We start from the raw sequence: 24277 nt of genomic DNA, 5'->3' as shown, positions 1-24277 counted from the left end.
CACGTGACTCACCACCATGCGGATGCAGCGCAGGTCACGTGACTCACCGTGAGCTCGAGCTCGTCGTTCTCGTCCCGCGCCACGAACGGCCACCAGCCCTTCACGCGCTTCTGCTTGAAGATGGAGACGGTGGGCAGCTCCAGCTCGCTCGCCACCATGGCGATGGAGCACTGCTTCGCCGTTTTCGCCCCCCGAGGGAACCGATTCAGGTCCAGCTCGATAGCGCCTGTGCGAAAAACGAAAAATAAAGAAAAAAGAACCCCCGCAACCCCGTCAGAATCCTAAAAACACTGCACTTTCAACACACATTAGACCTGGGTCAAACACTTTGTTTGAAAAACTTGAAATGCTCTCAACACCAGCCTAAATCCTGCAGATTACTGTCAAACAGTTTTAAGACGAAAAACTCATGACCAATTTCAGATATTTCATAATTTAATCCTTCCAAATGAAAGCCTTCCAAAGACCCAGCAATTCATTTTTTTCCCCTGTAGGGCACACGAGTCTCTGGTATTTATCTGAATAAATAATTAAAAGAATATATTATAATAAATAAAAGATATTTGTTTTATAATAAAACAAATATACATATATATTAAATATTTAAGCTGCAACATGTTTTTGTCAACAAAGACACTTCATTAATATTTTTAGTATTATGTCAAAAAAAAAATTCATACTTTTTTTTCTGCTGGGTCTCAAGAAAATACGACTACACATTTGGTTTGGTTGTCGTTGCCGGGGGGGGGGGAAAATCACGTACCCAGGAAGTCGTCGGCTGAGAAGTGGTCGGCGTCCCACACTTGCAGGGTGAGGCGGGCGGGGATCTTGTACTCGGTCTCGTCCCAGGAGAACATGGACTCCTTCTTGGAGATGACGATCTTCTCCTCGGCCAGCAGGTAGTCGAAGGGGTAGACGAAACGCCAGTTGAAGTTCCCCTCCCCAGTGAGCGAATGGTAGTGGACGTCCGTGTCCTGCTTGTCCTCCTGCTGACCCTTCAGCCAACTGGGGTGGGGGAGGGGGGGGGGACACCATCAAGACAAGATAGCCAATCAGAATCCTCCCCTTCAAGGAAAGGGCTCTCATTGGCTTACAAAAGAGAGCCGTTAGAACACAGCTTTCTAATGTTTGTTGCGATTGGCTGAGGATGAAATGGCTTAAGCTGATTAGCGGAAACACATGTCTCATGTGTGTTCATGTACCTTGAAATTGTTCTTGTTTCTTGTTCTTCATTAGAACAATATTATAATAAGAATATTGATAATTAATAGTTGCTGTGAGGCCCTAAATCACCAGTATATATCACCAGCATTTTAGGAGCCATTTAAGTAAATCTTCATGATGTTTTCATGAGCTTGGGCATTGAATTCAAACAAGTGCTACTTGCCTGTTAGTTTAATACTTCCTCAGTAAATCAGTGATTTCAAAACCAATAACCTTGTGATTGTACTGAAAATGTTACTTTCTCTGATTCATAATTTATAATTATGGACAGTGTTCAGATTTCATGCATCACTTGCTCACTGACTCAGTTCCTTTGATCATTTTAAAATGTGTTTGTGCATAATTAAATTCAGTTGATGAAGTCATATTGCAAAATCAAAATGCATATTTTATGTGACCGTCAATCACCAAATCAGACTTTAAAATTAAAATGTACTGTTCTATGAAGTAAAATCTGAATATCCCCAAATAAATTTCTAAATAGGGATAAAATACTGTCAGCCCGGGACATTTATAAAGAGATCAAGTTAGCTGGGTGGAGTTCAATAGGCACAATGATAGGTTAACAGATTATTGTATTACGGAAGGGAAGTGAAAAGACTACAACTCCCATACTGCACAAAGATTTGCCTCCTCACCTCATTCTAGTATGCTCTGTCACACAGTTTTAGTAAATGAAAAAGGGAGCTGTCCCAATAAATTAAGATGAAAATATCTTAATACAATTTCAAAGCAAAGATCTCATTATTTATAGCTGATTGGGTGGCAGAGAGTCACATGTAAAATATCATGCGTATAAATTGAAAAAAATTTCCACAAAGAAAAAAAAAAAAATGCCAATATCAAATGCTGGACCAAACTTAACAACACAATTTCCACAAAGAAAAAGAGAATGAGAAAAAAAAAATGCATATATATAAATGCAACATTAATTTATCAGTGCAAATGCAAGTTATTAACTAAATGGCATGATTCAGTAGCGGCAGCATTCCAAGCTGCTACAGGAAGAAAAATGCTCAATCAGTGCAAACCGGTCTGAAATGCTAAAGCTTCTTTCATTGACTTGGATGAGCAAGACTCTCCTTGATGGATGTGAATGGGAAATTGCATTTTCAGCACTCACAGAAAGGCTGCTAATCTTTTGGCAAGTCCAGATACCAGGTAAACGAAATATAATCCGTTATTACAAATCTTATTATTCCTGATCCTTGGTCTCGGAGAGAGAAAAATGTATAAGCCATCATTCTATCCACATAGAATCGCCTTGGGCAATATCTTTTCAAAGAAATGAATACGGATAGATACAATTGTTTGGGGTTTTCTTTTTTTAGTTTTAGTTTTGGCTCACTTTGAAATTGTCAAACTAACATTTGCATTTGTATGAGTCGAACCAATGGCAGATATTGAGCCTATGAATCCAGGCTATTGTTATTGTCATTGACAAGAGCTGAAATGCAATTTTGGCGCAAAGTGAGGTAGATGAGGGTGGTGATGCGATGGCAGATGCCGGTATGGTGTGCTGATGGTTAGGTTAATGCCAGGCCAATCCATGAAAGTGCTCCAGAGATTTCATCACCAAGCAACAACGGCTTAACAACGTCATTGTGAAACAACTATTTCACAGCTTTACGTTTTAACAGTATTACCAGAAAGGCTATCGATAATGAAATGTAAAGATGTTAGTGACGTGAAAATTACATTGCTAACATTTTTCATGTCAGGTATCTGTGAATTGGCTAATTGGGATGAAGTCGCAAGCCTTCGAAGGTGCAACATGAAAAATGAGAACGTTTGCTTCTTTTTTTTGGTTTGTGGAGAACACACAGTAAAATAAAATTTGGGAGGAAGTATTTTCTTGAGAACCTCTCATTATAACAACAGTCTCAAGACTGTGAAATAAATAACTTGATTAATGTGATCTGGAGATGACACCACTTTCTGAGATTTCCGAGGTAGGCAACGGTTAAAACCATCCTTAATGTGGAATCTGGCTGACAAGGAGCCAAAATGTCCTCCAGAATGTTTGGTACAGTAAATGTGTTTGTTTTGGTTGCTTCTGGAGCATAACTCATAACTCAACCATCAAGATTACAATTAAGTGAAATTTAAAGTGTCAGGCTGGGTCAATGATTCAATTTCATGTGTGTTATAACAATGATGTGCAAACCTTTCTTCCAACTTAGACTTTATGGGTTTTTTTTTAGCTTTAAGTGCTGATTTGCCAAGTTTGTCCAAATGTTGCATGCAGGCATTCATTAATGCTTTCATGCAGGATTTATGACATCCCAAATTCCAAATTTTTTTTTAACCCTTCCCCACCCCCCATTAGACAATGGAATGACTACAGGACAATAAGGCCATACCAATTAAACCAAAATCCAATAAAACCAATTAACCAATTATACCAACATCCAAGTAAACAAATTAACCAGTTCAACTAAAGTTACCAACAGCCAGTGTCACAACAGGCTTTATGCTGAAGTCTGTGCAAACAGAGAGAGTTTATTCTGTTGAGCAGGTTCAAAAGTATTCCTAATCAAAGAAAATGCATTACATTAGGATGTCACATTTACTGTTCAGAACTGAATGTAATGGGTGTCCTCCCTGATTGGTTGAGCAGTGTTCCATCACCTAGGAAACATGCAACTGTGAACATCGACTCTACTCTAGAAAACATGTTCGGCAGCCCTGTAACACACAAAGTGTTTCTAGTTAAGCACCGTTTAGCTTAGCGCTATGAAACAACATGAAGCACAGAAAACTATGTACTCAAGAGTGAAGAAATGTCACCTACAGGAGGAAAAGCGAAGCATTGCTCATGACTAATGCCCCTGAATTAATATTTCAACAGATCTAATTTATATACCTTGGTGTAGAAATGGCTAAGTGGTACTGCTTGAGTTTAAGTGGTATGGCCTTGAATGCATTTCCTGTGCAAGGTGTTAGGAAGACCAAAGGAGGTTGGGGGAGGGGGGCGGGCAGAGTAAGGGGGGCGGGGGTAAATGGAGAAATGGGGTGTACAGGAATAATAAAATAAGGTTTGGATGCTGGTGTCATCGCCACACAAACACTCTGTGGGTACCACCTTTTAAACAGAGCCCAGTGAGGAGCTCCACCAATCACAAAGTATGTTGTTAACAACACTGACTGTGATTGGTGGATACTTAATCCCAAGGTCCCAGCAGGATAAGGTGGCATCACTTTTGTCTTATACCTACTTTATTATCCCTGGTTGTGGAGGCTGTTAGGTGAGTGGGGGTTAGGGGTGTGTGTGTGTGTGTGTGTGTGTGTGTGTGTGTGTGTGTGTGTGTGTGGGGGTGTGGTGGGGTGGGGGAAGGATGTATACGGGCCGTGCAAATGGAGTCATCATTACCCCCTGACATAGATGTCAGACATCTTCTCTCCTGTCATGAAAGCATCATCTTCAAGAACTACTTCATCAGTGTTCCAAATTATAACACGGAGCTCATAACTAGACAAGGGCACACCGACAGCAAAAAGGGAGGAAGAACAGGGACGAAGAACACACACACACACACAAACAGAAAAAAGGAAACAAAAACAAAAAAAAAAAAAAAAAAAATGATTAACACAGAAAAACCACACGCACACGCGTGGGCGCGTGCGTGCGCGCGTGTGCCTCCTGCCCGAGGAGTAGCGCGGGCGAGAGCGTACGCACACACACACACACGCGCCCGTTACCTACCCCCGCACAAAAATGTCACTGGACTTTTCCCCAGTGAAGTAATCATCGTCCTCCAGAATTACTTCGTCTGTATTCCAAATTATCACCCTGAGCTCATATCTGGCAGCGAGAAGGGGGAGGGGAGGGGGGAGGGGGGGGGGACATATGGTCAACCACGGACAACTCTGACCAAAAGGACCAAGAAAAAACCAAGAAAAGAAAAAAGGCGGGAAAATGAAAACTCGCTACTACAAATGGTCTTCAGTTGCTCTTCAAGAACATCCCTTCATAAGTGCGACATAGCACCACCATATCATGGTAATGGCTACTGTTTACGAATGAATTCTATGACTCTTATGTAGAATCTTTCCTCTTCCTTGCAAAAGGGCCTCTTTTAAGAACCCGTGTTTTCTGTTTTCCAGACGCACATATGACGCTACTCACATTGGGGCCAACTGTCTTTCTCACATGCAGAATAAAACATTGTGCACTTAATTCTGCTGTTGGACTGAGAAATAATAAGTCGACATCCGATCATGCCTAAAATGAACACGCTTTGCTTTTCCAAAGAACATTACACTCTAGTTAAAAAGCAAAGGGATGTTTTTGCTCTTGGAAGACTCACCAGTGAGAACCATGGGAAATTTGATGAAGAGAAAACTAAAGCAGACTTGAAACATGATCAGACTTAGAAGAACACTTAAAATGTGAAAGAACACGAACTGCACACTTTCCCACTTACACAAAAATTGAATTAGAGACTAAATTAAATTCTGTACTGCACAGATAAAATTACATTGTTAATGTAATGTCAGGGACAATTTATCAACAGTTACCTTTATATCAGCTACAATAAAAATGTTATTAAAAAACCCTGAAGCATTTCATTTCTTTCAACACATAAATATTTCACTTCTGCCATTTAAGTCACATTTTGCAGGCATTTCTGATGAATGTATGAAACTATCACTACCATCATGGCTCTTACAAACATGAAATATACCGCCATATATTGTAAATACGTGGCCTTGATAAATATACTTCACAATGTATTTTCAAAAAAAATATTTCAATATCTGAAAGAAGCAATAATTATATGTATTCAATATGTATATGTGAGGCTATCCTGTCATACTGAAGCTGAAAGCACTTTTGTAAGTTGCTCTGGATAAGAGCTTCTTTACTGAGCTTGATAAGTATATTTTAGATGAGTGCATTGCAGTGTATTCTCTTTCTGTGAGGATGGACTGCCCCATTTGCCCCACTGAGGGGTATTTTTTGGGTGTTTAGTACTGCAGGGGTGTGGGGGGTGCCGGACCGACCTCTTTGGTTTCCGGGGGGAGATGTCGGTGGCTGGGCCAGGGGCAGGCATGTCCATAGGAAACATGTCCACCCACATCTCAATTCTGCCCTGCAGAGCCCACCCGAGAGGGAGGGAGAGGGTGAGAAAGAGAGAGAGAAAGAGAGGGAGAGGGAGACAGAGAGAGATAATTAGAAAAGAAAAAGTCATTTTAATAAGTAAAAAGTAAAAAAGTAAAATGTAGCTCTTTCTGTGAACAATGTGACAACCAGCAGGACGTTTCTGCAATCTTAATTATGACATTATAATTTATTTCCCCAGGGTGACCAGCAGAGGGCGCCCGCGCGCTACCTGCTCGATGCCGGGCTTGTCCGGGTTGAGGAGGGGCCGGGTCTCCACGTGCTCGGTGATGAGCCTGCAGCCCACGCGGGGGATCTCCTCCCAGTGCCTCAGCACCGTCAGGGCCAGGTGCTCGTCCGTCTGCTTCTTCAGGCCTGCGGGGACAGGCGGCGCGTCGCCGCGGCGACAGAGACCTCAGCCGCGCGTTGAGAATGTTCGCGCGTAGAACACTGTACAGCTACTGTATCATTCTTTTATCTGTAACTTGTGTGTGTGTGTGAATCTGTGTGCGTGTGTATCTGTGTGTGTGCATGTGTGTACTGTGTGTGTGCGTGTGTGTGTGAATCTGTGTATGTGTGTGTGTGTGTGTGTGTGTGCAGTATAGATAACTAAAGTAACAAAGATGCAATGGGTCTTTACCCCATTTAAACTGCCACACCATTAAAAACCATTTTAAAAAGACTGATTCCAATCTTCCCAATAGACATCACATGTGGAGATTAAATTTAAAAAACTACTGTGAGTAATTGCTGATCATTTCGGCTGCTGCAGGTGAGAGACAGAAGCCGCGTTTCCACCGCAGGAACTATACCCCGGAACTAGGAACCTTTTGAGGAACTCAGTGCGTTTCCACCGCAGGAACTAGGGTCTAAATTTAGTTCTGGGGCTTTGTTTTACCCCCAAACGTTCCTGCTCGGGGGTAGTACTTTCCGAAAGTACAGGAACCTTTTGGGTGGAGCTTGCAGCGCTGAACATTTCTGATTGGTCGAGTACTCGTAGCATTTGTGTTGTATTTATTTTCCGCCATTACCCGCCATGTTTGAAAATATGCAGCGGCAAACCAATTTATTTTCATAATAACTTCAAATAAAACTTGTATGTTATGCGGCGCAGTAGCCTACTTTTGGTTATAGCCTGTCAACGTCTTGGAATTATAACGTGAGCTCTTCTGTTCTTTTCTTGCTTTAGTATTCGTTTTATAAAATGCTAAGCATTCGTGCTGGGACAGCATATTACGTAGGCTACCAAAACATTCAAACGGATTAATTCGGTTGCTGAATATTTTCTTCGGATTTTCTTTGTTAGCCCGTTGTAATTGACTCAAAACGTTTGATACAGTTATGTGAGGTATGCGGTAGTTCTGCATAATTAACATTGGTGATACAGTACAAGCAAACTGGAAATCACCTTCCGCACTTTTTATCCGGGTAAAATAACAGGTTAATTCTAGTAGTCTTCCCTTTAGCTTTTTCAGACTGCCGTAATTTTACTCAATTTTACTGCCATTTTTCAATTCCACGAAAAGACCAGGAAGACTATGGACTCATTTATGGTGCATGGTTCGCATCTGGAGGGCACACTTCGCTGCTCGGCTAGCAGTAACTTCGAAGGAAAGCAAACGGTGGCTGTACCACTACTAATTTACATTTTCACGCAAGTCCGAGTTTTCGTTCTATTCTTGTCATTTTGCTATTAGCCTATATGGAATTGACGACGAGAAAGTAATAAAACAGCAAATTGTTTACAACGTGTGCATGTTTTCTGCTGTTAATGAATGTGTTTGAGAGGATATATGAAAATCAATAAATACAAAAGTAACCATATATAGTCATTGTTGGTAACCCGTTGTATATAAGTGGAATAAACCCCTCCGGGCTGTCCCGGTTATTAGAAAATAATGTAGGCTACTTCGGTGGTAGTATGGGGTTACAGAAGAAATCATATGACAGATGGACCGACGACAACGTCAGTGGGCTAATTTGCCTAATCTTCGCGGTACTTTAGACCCCGGTGGAAACGCAGACAACCATTGGCTGAAGGAACCTTTTAGTTCCTGGTAAAGTAGTTCCTGGGACTGAAAGTTCCGGGTAATTTTTGTGGAAACGCGGCTAGAGAGAGAGGAAGAGGGGGAGAACGCGGAAGCGTAGGCCCGGCCCTCGTCCCAAACGGACCGTTCTCGTCCTCGATCTCGGTGGGCCCCAGGAAGACGCGGTTGGCCACCTTGACGCGGCCCCCGGGGCCGTAGTGGGGCCCGTCCAGCTTGCCCTCCTTGCACAGCCTGGCCAGGATCTGCGTCGGCTTCATGGGGTCCCGCCACTGGTTGTAACCATGGCTACGGGAGAAAGGCGTGCAGCAACAAATACGACTCGTGTTCCATTAGCCTGTTTTAGCCAAGCAGACATACGTAAATTCCAAGCTATCTGCAGCGGCACCATTAACTCTGTCTCTACACTTTTAAATATTCTGTACATATCAGTCCTGCTAGATGCCTAAATGTATTATTTTCAAATGCACATATTTGGCCTTTGTCCAAAGTGACTTACAAGGTCATTTGCAAACACGACCATAAGCTAACAACGAGGGTAACTCCAAAGGTAACAGAACACAGCACAGAGAATCACTAACAAGAAACTAAACAAACATTACAGAATATAGTGCAAAGCTGAACAGAACTCACGACACTAAGTGCACAAGCACTTGACAAAAAAAGGCACCTAGCACTTATCAATATTGCATTAAAATGGAGGGAGCGGAAACTAAACAGACGGATAAAGAACAAAGGTAATAAAGAAGGAGAGAGCAGGTTTTCGGCCCATTTCCATGCTGTTTACAAGACGACAGCGTGTTCGCTATTGACGCGATTTCTTATCGAGACCGAAGCCGGCACTGAGCGCGTGCAGTCGCCAGCGGGCGATTGGCTCTCATTAGGAGGGCAGGCAGGCGATTGGCTCTCGTTAGGAGGGCAGGCAGGCGATTGGCTCTCGTTAGGAGGGCAGGCAGGCGATTGGCTCTCGTTAGGAGGGCAGGTGGGCGATTGGCTCTCACACAGCGTAGTGGGAGGAGATCCCGCAGGTGGCCCGGTGCTTGCTGTAGTAGCGGTTCTCCAGGTCGATCTTGGTCTCGCCGATGAGGTCATCGGTGCCCACCAGGTCCCAGTCGTACACAGACACGGTGAGCATGGACTCCATGGGGAAGGTGGCCTCGATGTCGAAGGACCTCAAACACAGAGAGGAAGAGGAGGAGGGGGAGGAGGAGGAGGTGAAAGAGAGGATTAAAGAGAAAAGAGAAAATTGTTTTAAATTATTTATTTCCTGAGCAGATGCCCTTACGCTGAGCGACTGACAGACAGATCTGTCAACACCCCCCACCCCCCACCCCCATCGCGGAAATCACGCTGAGATCCACAAATGGGTATCAAAGATTCTATAAAAGTCTCCGCTTCAAACTCTAACATCAAGGGTTTCATTGCTCTGTTTAAAATTTCGCATTTTCTAAGAGGTCTTGTATAAACAAAGAAACATTTATACCATTCTAAATGTGAGATTCACTCAGATAAAACCGCATTTTATATTAGCACTTCGGGAGTAATCAGGGCAAATGAACATCCCAGTTGTTTCCACATTAGAATCGTCTGTGTGGGCGGCGATCCTCAATAGAAACTCCGTTATAGGGGCTGTAGAAAAGAGTATCACACTGCCTGGTAAATGATCCGTTGCTCAGAAAGCCTGAGCTTACAGAAAAACAGGATTCTGCTTCCTGAGCACAGGCTGGCTCTATTCTCCAGGTTACCATCGTGGCCAGGGCCTTCGTATGGAAAAAATGTTAGTTTTTTTTAAAAACTCAGTGACAAATATGACATGTTTGGCCTTATTCAAAGGAAAAGAACAAAGGTGTTAATCAGGGAACGCTGTAAGAATTTTTTTTCCTCCCGCAAATATTATGGGCACTTCTCTTCAGAGTATCAGAATGTACAGCGTAAGGATAAATGATAAAAGCGTTAATTGGGCCTGAGATCTGCAAGAAAATACAAATGACACTTCACACATTTTTTTCCCCTCCTATCTTAACTGAGAAAAGATACTTCACACCTCCTCAAACACCCTGACGTGCGTTTCAGTGACCACTAGGAGCTGTAGAGGGCAGGGCAGTCATCTCTGAAAGTTCATTATCTCTGAACGGCAGGGGACGAGAGCTTGGCGTTGCTGTGAATTTCCCTCTGGCTGTGAGCGTTACAGCGCCACCTAGCTTCTGCTGAAATCACCGCACGTGACACCAATTTTCACGCTCCTCTAACAGTGGCGAGTTAATAGTCAATTTGCGTTTAATTCCGTGTGCACTTTGTCACTTTGATACTGCAATTACTCGCCGTCTCTTTCCGTGAGTACATATTATTTTTTCCCCCCTTCATAACAACCCGGCAGTTTTAATTAGTTTTCGTCACACAGCAAGCGTAACAAGAGAAACAGAACAGCAGTTCTCTCTAATGTCATTTTCCTCTGCATTCCCTACATAAAAAAATTAATTATTATTTAGTAATTATTAGTGTAGTACAGCAGCAGACTGCAGGATAATACAGTTAATGCTAAGTTATTACATTTTTGTGGTAATGACAATGTGTCAGCTTTTCCATGGTTACCACAACAGAAATGTTAGTGGAGCCGCTGAACCTTTCCGGAACTTTTCTCTGCGTAACAGCCAATATCCCCACACTGGCTGCTGCACTGCAAAAAAAGTCTTTCTCTCTTTTCTTTCTCTTAAGTACAAAATATTAACTTGTTTTAAGTTACTTTTCGCTTGACAAGTGGCAAATGTTAAAATGAGTCAAACTGTCTCACCTCATTGTCAATCTTTTTAAATTATTTAGAAAAAAGAGAAAGAAATAAGTTTTATATTTATAAGCAACTTCCAAAAATATAAGCCTTATAGTTAGAAGAAGTCTAAAATAGACTTATTTTTGCTTTTTGCAATGTGTTGAAATCTAGGCGGTGTGGTTAACTGGACAGAAGACGGACCAGAGGCGTCTGAGAAACTCACTTCCCGAAGACAGGATTGAGCTGCTTGGAGATGTAGTTTTCCTTGTCCTTGATCTCGGCCCAGTTTGTGCAGATGTGTGCCTTCCGTTGATGTCGCTGGTGCCAGATCTCGTCGCCTAGTCAAGATAACGATGGCGCTTGTTGTGTGTGTTGTTGTCGTGGGTGCTGTGTGTGTCCGTGTGCGCTGTCGAGGATCCAGCTTTGACGATGTGTGTGTGTGTGTGTGTGTGTGTGTGTGTGTGTGTGCGTGTGTGTGTGTGTGTCTCTGTGTGTGTGAGCGGTACGTACCCTGACGACATACACGCGGACCAGGACGTTGATAGGGTCGTTGTGCGGAATGCCCTGGAACATGCCCATGTTGGGGTCGAACCCCGCCTCCCGGGAGATCTCCTCCGAAAGGGGGAGCTTGTACATGCACAGCGACCCCTGCAGGACGGGAGGCCCCCAATGGGGGGGTACAGTCAGCACTGACTCCCAATTGATCAATTAAGTGCTGAGTAACAACAAAAAACCAGCAGGCCCTGCGGCCCACCAGGACCAGGAATGAAGATCACTGCCATATCAAACACTGAGATGACGAAATAAATCAAAACAAGCAAGTCAAAACGAATAAGACAGAAAGTAATTTAAAAATCTGTGTAAGAGCTGGGTGGAAATAATTTACAAACACAATCATGTACAATACAGCAGACATGCTGGATATTTACTGAAATAAGGCAGCCACGGGAACTGTCTCAAGTTTTCCTAATGGCAATGCCCCACCTGGGAATCAAACCTGCAACCTCTTAGTTCCAATCCCAGCTTTCTTAATACGGTAGTACAGTGCTTATTATGGTGTGACAGGGGTATAATTGCTTGGGGATCTAAACCTCCACCCTCACTGCTTGCACTGGGGGAGAGAGCTCTGTTGCGCTACAGATGGTGGTTCCCAGCTTAGGTGAACATAACAAGCTAGCTGAGACTGCAGTGGAGTGACATCACCTTCTGCAGTGAATGATCATGGGGGCTCAGTCATATTACAAAACTTCACAGCCCACCAACCTCCCCCCCCCCCCCGTCTCCAACCCTTTACACAATGTCATCACCAAACAATATACCTCTGGATATTGGCAAATACAATGATGGATGGGCTCGGCTGAAGTATCTTATAATATCTGGTCAGAATGTACATGGGAATATGTTTTTTTTTTAAACTTGGGACGTGTCCCAGAATATGTCCAAGAAACATTTTGGCCTGCAGAACTGCACAACTGTCTTGCTGTCATTCTGAAAAAAAAAAAAAAAGAAGAATCTTTCCACAACCAAACCAAAAGGTCTCTTGTGTATAACAAAATGTTCTATTTATTTGTTTTGTCTATCAGGGACAATTCGGTTAACATTGTTTCAGCTTAAAAAAGCAGCAACAGACACACTACATCTAGGGCTTCTAGACAGAGCTTATTAGGAACCCCTGTCCCCAAGGATAATAAACAGGCAGTTTGTGCGTTCTATAATCATGTGATACTATCAACACTGTGAGCTACCTGTGCACTTGTGCCAATGGTAATACCCTCACCGTCAATAATGAATCCTAGATAATCTGCTCCACATACACGCTGATTTATTACTGTACTTCAGTTCACGAAGGACTGGGAAAATATCCATGTTGTTAATTCAACAGCATTATTTAATATCTAATATCTAATTATCTAATAACGTGGTAGTGCGCACAGTGCCTAAAACCTGACGTGGTAATACACATCTGTGTCCAGCAAGAGGGACACCCGACCAGGAATTCGGGACCCCCAATTGTGAAACTTGGCCCACCAGACCCCGCTCTGCCGCACGTCCCACCCCACCGAGGCGACATAGCTCAGGAGGTAAGACCGATTGTCTGGCAGTCGGAGGGTTGCCGGTTCAAACCCCGCCCTGGGCGTGTCGAAGTGTCCTTGAGCAAGACACCTAACCCCTAACTGCTCTGGCGAATGAGAGGCATCAATTGTAAAGCGCTTTGGATAAAAGTGCTATATAAATGCAGTCCATTTACCACTGCCCCGCCCCACTGCCCCACCCAGCCCCGCTCCACCCCGCCCCGCCCCGCCCCGCGCACCTTGTACCGGCCGACGATCCGGTCGTCGTCCGCCACGCTCTGGTCGTCGTCGTCCCCGGCCTTCCCGCGGAACAGGCTGAAGGTGTGCAGCCAGTCCTCGAAGTTCCCGTACTCCTGCTCCAGCTCTTTGTTGTACACCTGCACACCAACGAGGGGGGAGGAAACGGGGGGAGAAACAATTACAAAAAAAAGACTGCATGAAGAAAGACAGAGGAAGAGAAAAATAGGGTGGGAGGAGAGAAAGAGAGAGAGAGAGAGAAAGAGGGTGGAGTTAGAGAGAGAGAGAAAGACAAATGGGGAGAGAGAAAGAATGAATCTGAATTTGAAAGAGGGTGGGGAGAGAGAGAGAGGACGAAGGAGAGAGAGAGAGAAAGGGAGAGAGAAGGAGAGAGAGACAGGGAAAGAGAAGAAGAGAGAGAGGAGAGAGATGGAGACAGAGAGGGAGAGAGAGAGAGAGAGAGAGAGAGAGAGAGAAGGAATTAATTTGAATTTGAAAGAGGGTGGGGAAAGAAAGGGAGAGTGAGAGAGGGTGAGAAAGACAAAGAGAGAGAGAGAGACGGTTAAAGGTATGTGAAGGCACAGACGTACCAGCAGCTCGTCCACTCGGGGCTTGTTCTGCTTCTTCTCCGCGGCGTCGGCGGCCTGAACCTTCTTCCTGTCCTTCCAGCCCCGGGCCTTGTCCCGGGCCTTCTCTTTACCCTTAGAGCCTTTCATAGGAGAGTCATCAGCTTTCATCTCTGAGTGGGGGGGCGGGAGGGGGGGGGGGGGTCGTGTGGGGGAGGTAGGGAAGGGTAGGGGTGAGGGGTGGGGGTCGGAAGGTGGGGGACACAAAACCCACTCCAGACATGAATTCCACATGAAAGTTGCCGGTTGAAGATCTCAACCCCCCTGGCCATCAGCGGAACCAGCAGAGGCCTTCAGAGAACATGTCAGTCATGCGGTCGCCCCGGACGACCGGTCTCCCAGACGACCAACAGATTCCAACGAAGGAGCAGGACAAACATGGATACATCGTGCGAAAGTTAATCTCACACAGGCTTAATACGATTTTAATATTTACGAAAAATGTTTATCATTATGATGAGGTTAGAGGGTTACTGATTTATAAAGCTTTTTGTATGCTTTTCTCCTTTCTCCATGGCAAACACAGCAGAAACTCATTAACCAGGTCGAAACCAATTTAAATAGTATGGTTTCGATAGTCTATAAAAATGTAGAAAGAAATTGTTTTGTTTTTGGTGGAATGGCTAACTTTCATGCCAATATGGAACAGGTAGGACCACGGTATGGAAGTTTGTGAGTGAATTCATGTCTTCATGTACTCATGTACTCATAAGTGAGAGGGACTGAAAGAGAAGGAGGTGAATGTGCACGTGCTCAGTAGCAGCTTCGTACAGTGAGGTGGGACACACGCACAGATACACATTAGCCAAAGACAAAGACATCGCTTGCTGGGGTGGGGTTCGGGGGGGGGGGGGGTTACCTGTGCTCTCTGCCGCGATCTCTAGATCCTCCTTCTCCTCGGCTTCCACCTGAGCTGCTTCCTGTGCCCGGAGCATCTTGGGAAAAAAAAACAGACGCGCGTGTTCAGAACCATTAACGCCTCTTTGATAAGGAATGAATGCAGCCAGATGCACCATTATTTAGATATACACGTCTGAAGTATAAATACTGCTGGTTTGATTTAGGTTACAGGTAATAATAAATAAAACAATAAAACAATTTGTTATGGCACTTTTTCATAGGGTAAAGCAAAAAAAAAAAAAGCAGGAAGTGTTCCACAGAGATCATAAAACAAAGATAAAATAAGAAAAAGGCAAGATACAAAATGGTATTCAGGGCTAGGAGACCAGAGCGATACACTAGGAATACAAAACTGCAATGTGGACCCCACGTCTGTGAGGATGATCGACGTCCCTCACCTCCATCAGGGTCTCGATGGAGGCAAAGTATTTGGACCACCAGTCCAGCGTGCTCTCGTCTTGCTCCTCCTCCTCCACCTCCTCGCCCTTCTTTTTCTTCTTCTTCTTCTTTTCTTTCTCTTCTTCATTCTGCGACGAGGAGGAGATTTCGGATTTCAGTTCGGTAATTTAAAAACGCGCGTGGCATTTTCGTAACCTTCTCACGGGGCCTAAGCTGCTGATTTTGGTTTTTGATCTTTTATCAACGATGTGAATAAACAGAATGTGGCGTATATTTAAAAATAACTCACTGGTTTGATGATGCTGGGACTTACCACATCGATTTTAACAACAGCATCAGAAGTCTAGGAAGGAGGGGTCACAGAACAAAAAAATAAAAATTAAAACACCAAATGAAATAAAACAAAAACAACAAGAACAACACATTTACACAACAAAGGAAACTAGGTAAGACAAGACAATTCTAGGAAGTAAACCACCTGTTTTATTCTCACGTCGCTCAAAATGAGCCCACAAGACTCAGGAAATGACAGTGACATCATCCAGTGACATCACCCAGTGACAACATCCAGTGATGACGTCATCAGATGCTGCCAGCTAGCTCTCAAGCAGCAGCACACATTTTTGTAAATATCCCACACACACACACATCATAAATCATAACAAGTTGCAGGTTTTGACAGAAATTGGCACAAATCCACAGGCTTACAGCGTCCATCTTGACCACGGTCTCCATCTTCTTGACGGGGGCGTCCGGCTCCATGTTGACCACTATGTCCCCTGTGGGGGCAGAGAGGGTGCGAGAGTGGGACGTCCCATTGGCGAGCACCATGCAGCTGTTCAGCAGTCTGGCTGGAGGTCGGGAGCACGGATACGGGACGGACAGACGGACGGACAGGACGGGACGGGACAGACGTTGGGAGAGGACAGTCCAGCATGGGGAAAGGAGGGGGGGTGGTAGGAGAAGACAGACAGAGAGAGGACAGACAGAGTGAAAGACTGAAGGAGGCAGTAGGAAATTCAGAAACTTCAGGTAAACTTTCAGAGGAAGACGAAGTCAGCGCTAGAGTTGAGAATAAATACACAACAGCGATCTTCATCCCTGGTCCTGGAGGGCCGCAGGGTCTGCTGGTTTTTCGTTGTTAATCCGCACTTAATTATTCGACTCAATTAAAGCAGTCGATTACACAGTTAACTCACCTCACCTGGTTTTCTTGGGTCTGAACTGGTTGCTGATATTAAGGCAAGAACAAAAACCAACAGACCCTGCGGACCACCAGGACCAGGAATAATGAGCACTGACATACGGTATCATTTTTCAAACCCATATTCTTTAAACTTTAGCCGCGCTGAGGTCACCAGTTTGATTGGCTTGATTGACGCAGGCTTCCTTGCTTGTGCTGCTGTGTAGTGTAGTTATGAAATGTAAAAGAGCTTGTTGCCCCAAAACTACATTTCCTCCAGATGAAGCCTAATTCTTCTAACCCCAAAAATCGAGGACACCCTTCCAAAAACACAGCTCGGCCAATTGTACCCCCCAGAAAAACAGAACCTGTGCAGTAAGCAGGCTTTTACACTCTTTTTGAGCTTTCAAACGACCCGATTAAACTCAACAAACTTCTCAGCTTCACTGCTTTATCTCTCCATCTCCGGTCGATTCGGTTTGGTGATTAAAACAGGCCAGAGGGATTTGGTGAGAGGCCAGGAGCTTAATCCAGCGAGATAAGGACCCTCTGGAACACGGTTTATGGATCCCTGGTATCAGCCTGACATCTCTTCACTTCAGACAGATATTCATTGAAAACCAGCGAGCATATTAAGGGAGTTTCACAAGTTATAGATGCCCGAGGACAGATTCTCAGGGGATCGATTTACCTGTCTGAGGACGGATATTCAGGTGATAGATTTACCTGTCAGAGGACAGATTTTCAGGCGACAGATTTACCTGCTTGTGGACAGATATTCAGGTGACAGATTTACCTGTCAGAGGACAGATTTTCAGGTGATAGATTCACCCGTGTGAGCATAGATTTTCAGGTGATAGATTTAACTGAGTGGGGACAGATTTTCAGGTGATAGATTTAACTGAGTGGGGACAGATTTTCAGGTGAGAGAGGTATCTGCCTGAGGGGGGACGTTAAGGGGAGATTTACCTGTAGAGGCCCAGTTGTTGGTGCTCTTGTCTGGTGGGGTATAGATGAACTTTCGGAGGGTGGTGACAGCGTGGGACCCCACCAGCGTGTAGCGCCCAAACGCCCGGCAGTCCACCACACGAATGTTGAGGGGAGGATGCAGAAGCTCATTCTCCGGTAGGTCCTGTAGGGGGCGCCACATCGACAATTAACATACTGTAACATACCCAGGAAGTCTCTAATTCTGGGATGGTCATACAAAGAGATGGCCGAATTTCACCTGCAATTTCACCCCCAGTGGTAGCACAAGATATAATGGTGGGGAGGGAGAAATTCATTGGATCACCCAGAAGGTGAGAAGCCTGTTAGACTGAGGGATGCTGGGAAAGTTGACTGCCGACACAACCGGTGAAGTCACAAAGTATGGTTACGGTGAACGTGTTATAAAAGTGCCATTAAAAAAACTGTTGCCTGGCAACGCAGACAGCTTTGAGAGAGCTGGCTGGTTCTTTAGCATTGTGTCCAATGAACTGAAGCCCGTCCGTTACACTGAGCACACTCACCACCTCGAACCACTTGACCAGGGTGCTGAAATTGGGGTTCTTCTTGTAGTTCTGAATGAGCGCGGACTGCACCCCCTTCCCGGCGCACTCGATGTCCACCCGCGGCCGGTCCACCTGGGCCAGGTTAACCCGCTTCAGGTCCCGAAGGCCCCAGAACAGCACCTGGAGCACAGGTGAGACCCGTCAGACGGCCCAGGACAGGGAGGAGAGGCACCAGGTTTGAGGGGTGCACACAGTTCGTTGAAGGACGGGGGGTCCAGGAAGTACTCAACATTACGAGATAAGTCTCAGAGAGGCGTCCTACCTCGATCCGGTATCGGCTCAGGACGGGCCGAATTCCGAGCGGGACCGGTAGGATGGGCCCTCGGTCCGAATCCGTCGGGCCGTCGATGGGGGGCAGGTCCGCCTTTCCGGCCAGGCCCACCTGGAAGCAGCGTTTCTCAGTCACCTTGTCCCCAAACTCCCACGTTCCCCAAACTAACGGAGTTACGTTTATGTCTTTGGGTTAGGGTTAGGATTACGTTTTTGTGAGTTGAAGGTTTCAGAAACTTCACCACGCAACCAAAACTTAAACACAAAAGAGTTTTTGCTAAATTGTCTTTTGTTTGCATAATAAAAGTACACAAAAGTAACTCCAGTGCAAACTGGATGCAGACATGCTCGGTTGGGCTGGGAATTGGTAAGTCAGTAAGCAACAGCCTTTTTTTTTTTGCAGTGAGGGTTGAGGAGGGAGTGGATTCAGGAATCCATAAATGGGAGGAGCTACAGCAATGTATGCTGTCAATCTTGCTGGCAAGACTTGTTATAAACCAATCAACAGACTCGGTTTTCTGCAGTAGCACCAAAAACTCGTGAGGATGGCTCCACCCATTTCGGGGGTCATGAAGCCTCACTCTTACTTACTGTTAACGGCGGTCCGAATATATCCGCCAAAAGAAAAGTCAGACGTGCGGATTAGTGAACGGGAGGGAGACGGCGACAAAATGAATGCGTGAGAGAAGGAGAGAGAAAGAAAGAGGGAGAAATAAAAGAAGAGGGGAAGTGTGGAAAGGGGCACACCTTGATCTGCGGCACGGCAAAGTCATTGACTGCCAGCAAGGCCCTGCGAATCTCCTCCTCGCTGTAAGGAATCTGACCAGCGGGGGTGAGGGAAGAGGAGATGGGACAGGAGAGGGGGAGAGAGCCAGGAGAAAAGAGCGAGAGAGGACAGAGACAGAGATAGAGAGAGAGAGACAGAAAGAGGGAGAGGGAGACAGAGAGAGTGACAAAGAGAGACAGAGAAAGAGTGAAAGAAAAAGAGAGATGGAAAGAGGGAGACACAGAGAGAGAGGGGGACAGGAGAAAAGAGTGAGAGAGGACAGAGATAGAGAGAGATAGGAATCATGGAAGACACTCAAGAGAGCTCGGAGTAGAGCGGACATTTAGAAGACCCCCCTCTTGCCACCCGTCCCAACCGCACACCGACCCAGACGGGAGTGAGAAGATGTGGTTACTGAATCAGAGAACACACGGTAAAGTCCGTACAGGATGGCTCAGCTGTTTTTAAAGTACCCTCTTCAGCTCTGTGCAGTTTGTTTCTTTAACTCTCTCAGAAGAGAAATCAGAATGATAAAACGGCTCATTTAAAATGCAGGGGGAAAAAAAACAACAAAAGAAAATATTCAGTTTAAATTTACATAAATCAGGAAGTGGGCCCATACCTGAGAGACTGCCTTCACTGTGTGGCTTGTGTGTGTGTGTGTGTGTGTGTGTGTGTGTGTGAAAGAGTGTGCATGTGTGTGTGTGTATGTGTAAATATATATGACAGAATATGCGAGTGTAAAAAGAATGCATCCATGCGTGCGTAAGTGTGTGCGTATGTGTGCAACACGTGTTTGTGAGCAGTGCTAAACGTCCCATGATCCTCTCTGGCTCACCTGCAGCAGTTCGAAGGCGGCCAGCAGGTCGCCGGCCGTGTAGTTCCCGCGGTAGATCTGGTAGTACTCCAGCTGCGGCGGGAAGCGGGGCGGGCCGTAGTGCTCGTCCGCCATCTTGGTGACGGGCTTGGCGAAGGTTCTGCCGATATACTCCGCCTTGCCCTACGAAAAAAGATTGCATGAAGTCTCGGTTAGACCGAGGGAAATGACGAGAGTCACAGATTTCAGACCAAAATGTCAAAAAACAAAAAAACAATTAAAAAAAACCACACACACAGAAAGAAGACGGAAGGAAAGCCTTTGGTGGGGATCACTGTGTTGATCTGCAGATAGACTGTTGAGGTTGTGTATTGTGCCTTCTTGGCACACAGAACTATGTTCTTTTGCAGTTATAAATGTGGGGGTGGCATTCATTAAATTAAAAGAACATTGGAATTTTAAAATGAGTGCCCATTAGCACCTGAAGTCGGTGAAATTTCAGTTAGAGGTGTGCGTGTTATTCATTCTGAGATATTTGTGCCGCCCACTCATTTTGTAATATGCATTAAATTGTTTTAAAATACAGATTACTGACCTTCAAAAAGGCTTTTCTTGAAAAAAACATAGTAAAACACTGACTGACACTAACACAGCCTAATTAATACCAAAGGAATGTACATGGTCTACATTAATACATGATTTTTGTTGAATGATAGAGAAATGTGCATATTTCATTAATTCCATAAAGCAATGAAACAGCAGAACATGGAAGGAACAAAGGAAAGACATGGTATGCTTTAATAATAAAGCATCTTAAGATTTCGACGGTTTTAAAACATCTCGGACGTCCAAGTCCGTCAAAGACAAGCGATGCAGACAGACACGGATAACCACTGTACCACAGGAGCTACAGCATGTCAAGGCCAGGCGTGGATGTTTTTCATTCAGATCATGGATAAACATTTGTGAAACCATTTTTCAGAGCCTTTATATTTCATAGAAATATGTTTTACATTGATTGCATGCGATACAATTATTATGCTAGTCTGCTTCTTGGTTTCCAACAAAAAAACCCTGCAGTGCTTGGTAGTGATTTAAAAGCAATAAATGGCTTGCTACATGCCACAGTTTAGTATTATAGCATTAATAGAATCGCCTTTACGACATTAGTGAACTCTTTCACAATTTAAAAGCAGCTTCATTTGCGGTCATTATTGCACTACCCATAGAATAAATAATACCATTCACAGCACTTGTACTGAAACTTGTTTAGTGCCAGGTTTTGCACATCTTTCTAAACAACTGTGCTTAATTTTAAAACTAAACTCAACTTAAGTTTGTAATTCAGTCAAATCTACTGAAATTTAATTTGAAATGAAGCTGACAAGAGAAGCTCAGAGATGGTTCACACAAATGTTTTTTTTAAATGTTTTATTTCTGTTGCAGCAGGTCTGTTGCTCTATCAGCAAGTGGTTCATTGGGTGTCAAGCATCTTGGCAACCTACCAATCAAATCACCAAAACATGGAGCAACTGAGAGAATGCAAGAGGGATGTCCTGAGATTGGAAAGGGAGCTTGTCTCCCCCAGAGTCACTGGGTTTAACCCTTCAAGGCGTGAGATCACAAAAATAGGTGATTAAAACATTTTAAATGAACATTCTAATGCTGATGTCACAATCACTACTGGCAATGGAACGTTCTTAACTGAACACTCTAATGCTGATGTCATAATCACTACTGGTAAAAGAATGTTCTAAACTGAAAACACTAATGCTGATGTCACAATCACTACTGGTAAAAGAATGTTCTTAACTGAAAACACTAATGCTGATGTCACAATCACTGCTGGTAACTGAAAATAAATTCTATAAAACCGAGTTAGAATTTTGAAAAAAATGTTCCAAAAAGGTCGTAAGTAAGCCGCCACATGCAGCAATTGTCCCCTTAATTGGTTGCCAGCGTCAGAGTGTGTTATCACGAACCGCAGTGTGCGCGTGTGGGTCTCTGACAGACGCATCGCCGCATTAGTGCGATTACACCGCGTTTCCCCGACGAGAGGAAACCGGGAAGCGGCACCTCCCCCGCTCGCTCACGGATCCGGGGGCCTGAGAGGAAAACCTGTCAATCACCGGAGGAGGAGAGCGCGGCGTTGCTCAGGCGATGGCGTGAGATCGCATCGCCCACGGCGACAGGCGGCCTTGAAGTCGTGAAGCCTGGGCTATGCGGGTGATGCAGCTTTCCGCCAAATTTCAGACGACAGGGAACTCAAATCTCAGCTCCACTGGCCACACTGACAGTGAAACGTGAGGCAAAAATAAATAAATAATATATATTGTTTTATATTCTTCTTTTTTTGTGTGTGCCACTAATGAGGACCTGAAACTCAGAGCTGGTGGATTCTGAGCCTGGGGGTTGGCTGTGGCACAAACTCATTCTAATCAGGTGATTGGCAGGTGTGTGACAAGCCAATCAGAGCTCATTAAACATGAATGCCATTGTTGCAGGCAAACGTTCGTAAAAAAAAAAAAGAGAGAGCATTCCATCTTTACCAGGGACCATTAACAACTGGGGAACTCCACCCAATTCATCTGATTGATTTACTTACCAAACATTCACTTTTGTTATGTAGAAGCAGAACTTACAACAAAAGTTGCATATACTCTGCCTGCACAGTTACTTCTTATATACAATCTGTGAGTTTGTGTTCTGAGAACCATACTAAAGGGATACCTTTCAAAAAAAAAAAAGGCAGCCATAGTTTGTTGACGTGAGCGAATTGTTTCCGGAACATTCCGCCTCTTGCATTCCTCAGAGCCACATTACACACTCAACACACACAGTGTCCAGGAGAACTACAGGAGTCGGCTACTGCTAGCTTTCACAATCCACACTCTACTTAGCCCATTAACGTCCAGATTTACGGAGAGTTCAAACAGGAACAAATGCACAGGTCAGAGAAATGCGACACACATCAAGTTAATTGTTCAGGTTTTTTCATTACACAGTTTGAACAGTTTTTGCAGTGTCAGTGGTTCTTGCGGGTGAAATGAACACCCCAAGAAGAGACTGATAGCATCACCGTTGTCTTTTAACCGGTTGTTTCATAACCCTTGCAAGTTCTGAGGACTTGGAGTTGAAGATTTATAGCCTCCTGGGTCTTTAATTTGATTAAATCAAACGGTAATGGTTCCTGATTTGTCATTAGATTATATAATAAAAAGAAGTCGTGCAGCCAAATTGAAATAATGACCGCTTTCACTGCCTCCACAGCCACAGTTACTAACTTTCAAAACAGCTACAACGTTCTCGACAATTTAGAATGATTAAAAAAACATGACAAAACTTCTCCTTTGAAACTTTAAGGGCAATTAGCTAAGTCTCAACTCATTTTTCATTGTAAAAAAAAAAAGCAGAAGACAAACAAACTGAGTGGAATCGCACACAAGTGAAGAAACATTGAGAAAGCAAAACAACTTAATGAGACTGAAAAAAAAAAGTTCAGCGAAATGGATATTAAACATTCTCAAGCAAGCGCCCAGAATCGCTCTTTGGTGAAGTCTTCAGTTTTTACACGAGGGAAACTAATGAGTTCACAGGGGCTAAAGGAAAGCATAGAAAAGCAACAACAGCAGAACCGTGGACAATTCAGGAGAGTTGAGATGCATACACACAAATATATGTGCACACTTTATGACCAGAACTATCTGGACACCCTTTGGTCTGGGGCAGAGTTTCACGGTTTGGGCTAGGCCCCTTGGTTCCAGCGAAGGCAAATCTAATTGCTACAGCATGCAACCACATTCTAGACGATTGTGTGCTTCCTCAACATTTTGGGGGAAAGCCCTTTACTGTTTAAGCATGACAATGCTCCCGGGCACACAGCAAGGTCCATATAGAAATGGTTTTGTTGAGAACGGTGTGGAAGAACTTGACTGGGGAAAACATCTAGCACAAAGCCTTCCCAGAAGAGTGGAGATTGTCAGAGCAGAAAAGGGTGGACCAACTCCATATTAATGCCCATAATTTTGGACAAGATGTTGGATGTGAGGTGTCCACATACTTTTGGCCATGTAGTGTATGTATGCATACATCAAAGATACATAATTAACGTAATTACAAATATCTAATAAGCATATGTATGTATATTCAAGGAGAAATGCATTCTGTGCAATTAATGTTATTATTATGTTAATAACATGGTTATTACCATTGGTAAAAAAGCATATCAACATCAATGAAGGTACTAACATAATACTAACACTAACACCAAGACATACAGAATAAAGGGAGGAGTAGTAGAATAAAAAGAATGTT

The 24277-nt window shown here is 44.2% G+C and overlaps 1 protein-coding gene across 1 annotated transcript in view; it reads right to left on the bottom strand.

The window, feature by feature from the left end:
- otofa (otoferlin a) overlaps positions 1-24277 on the bottom strand; it is a 92610-nt gene that overhangs the window by 4726 nt on the left and 63607 nt on the right. Inside the window, 20 exon segments of the mRNA XM_064341256.1 lie at positions 48-226; positions 764-1005; positions 4931-5029; positions 6232-6320; positions 6561-6703; positions 8501-8661; positions 9375-9545; positions 11364-11421; positions 11424-11478; positions 11651-11788; positions 13452-13589; positions 14040-14158; positions 14935-15010; positions 15374-15502; positions 15688-15717; positions 16083-16225; positions 17527-17689; positions 18069-18230; positions 18373-18492; positions 19985-20146. Of these exon segments, the coding sequence (XP_064197326.1) occupies positions 48-226; positions 764-1005; positions 4931-5029; positions 6232-6320; positions 6561-6703; positions 8501-8661; positions 9375-9545; positions 11364-11421; positions 11424-11478; positions 11651-11788; positions 13452-13589; positions 14040-14158; positions 14935-15010; positions 15374-15502; positions 15688-15717; positions 16083-16225; positions 17527-17689; positions 18069-18230; positions 18373-18492; positions 19985-20146 (2577 nt within the window).

The sequence above is a fragment of the Anguilla rostrata genome, chromosome 6, assembly GCF_018555375.3.
Source record: "Anguilla rostrata isolate EN2019 chromosome 6, ASM1855537v3, whole genome shotgun sequence".
NCBI lineage: Eukaryota > Metazoa > Chordata > Actinopteri > Anguilliformes > Anguillidae > Anguilla > Anguilla rostrata.
This window is presented reverse-complemented; position numbering and strand designations above follow the sequence as displayed.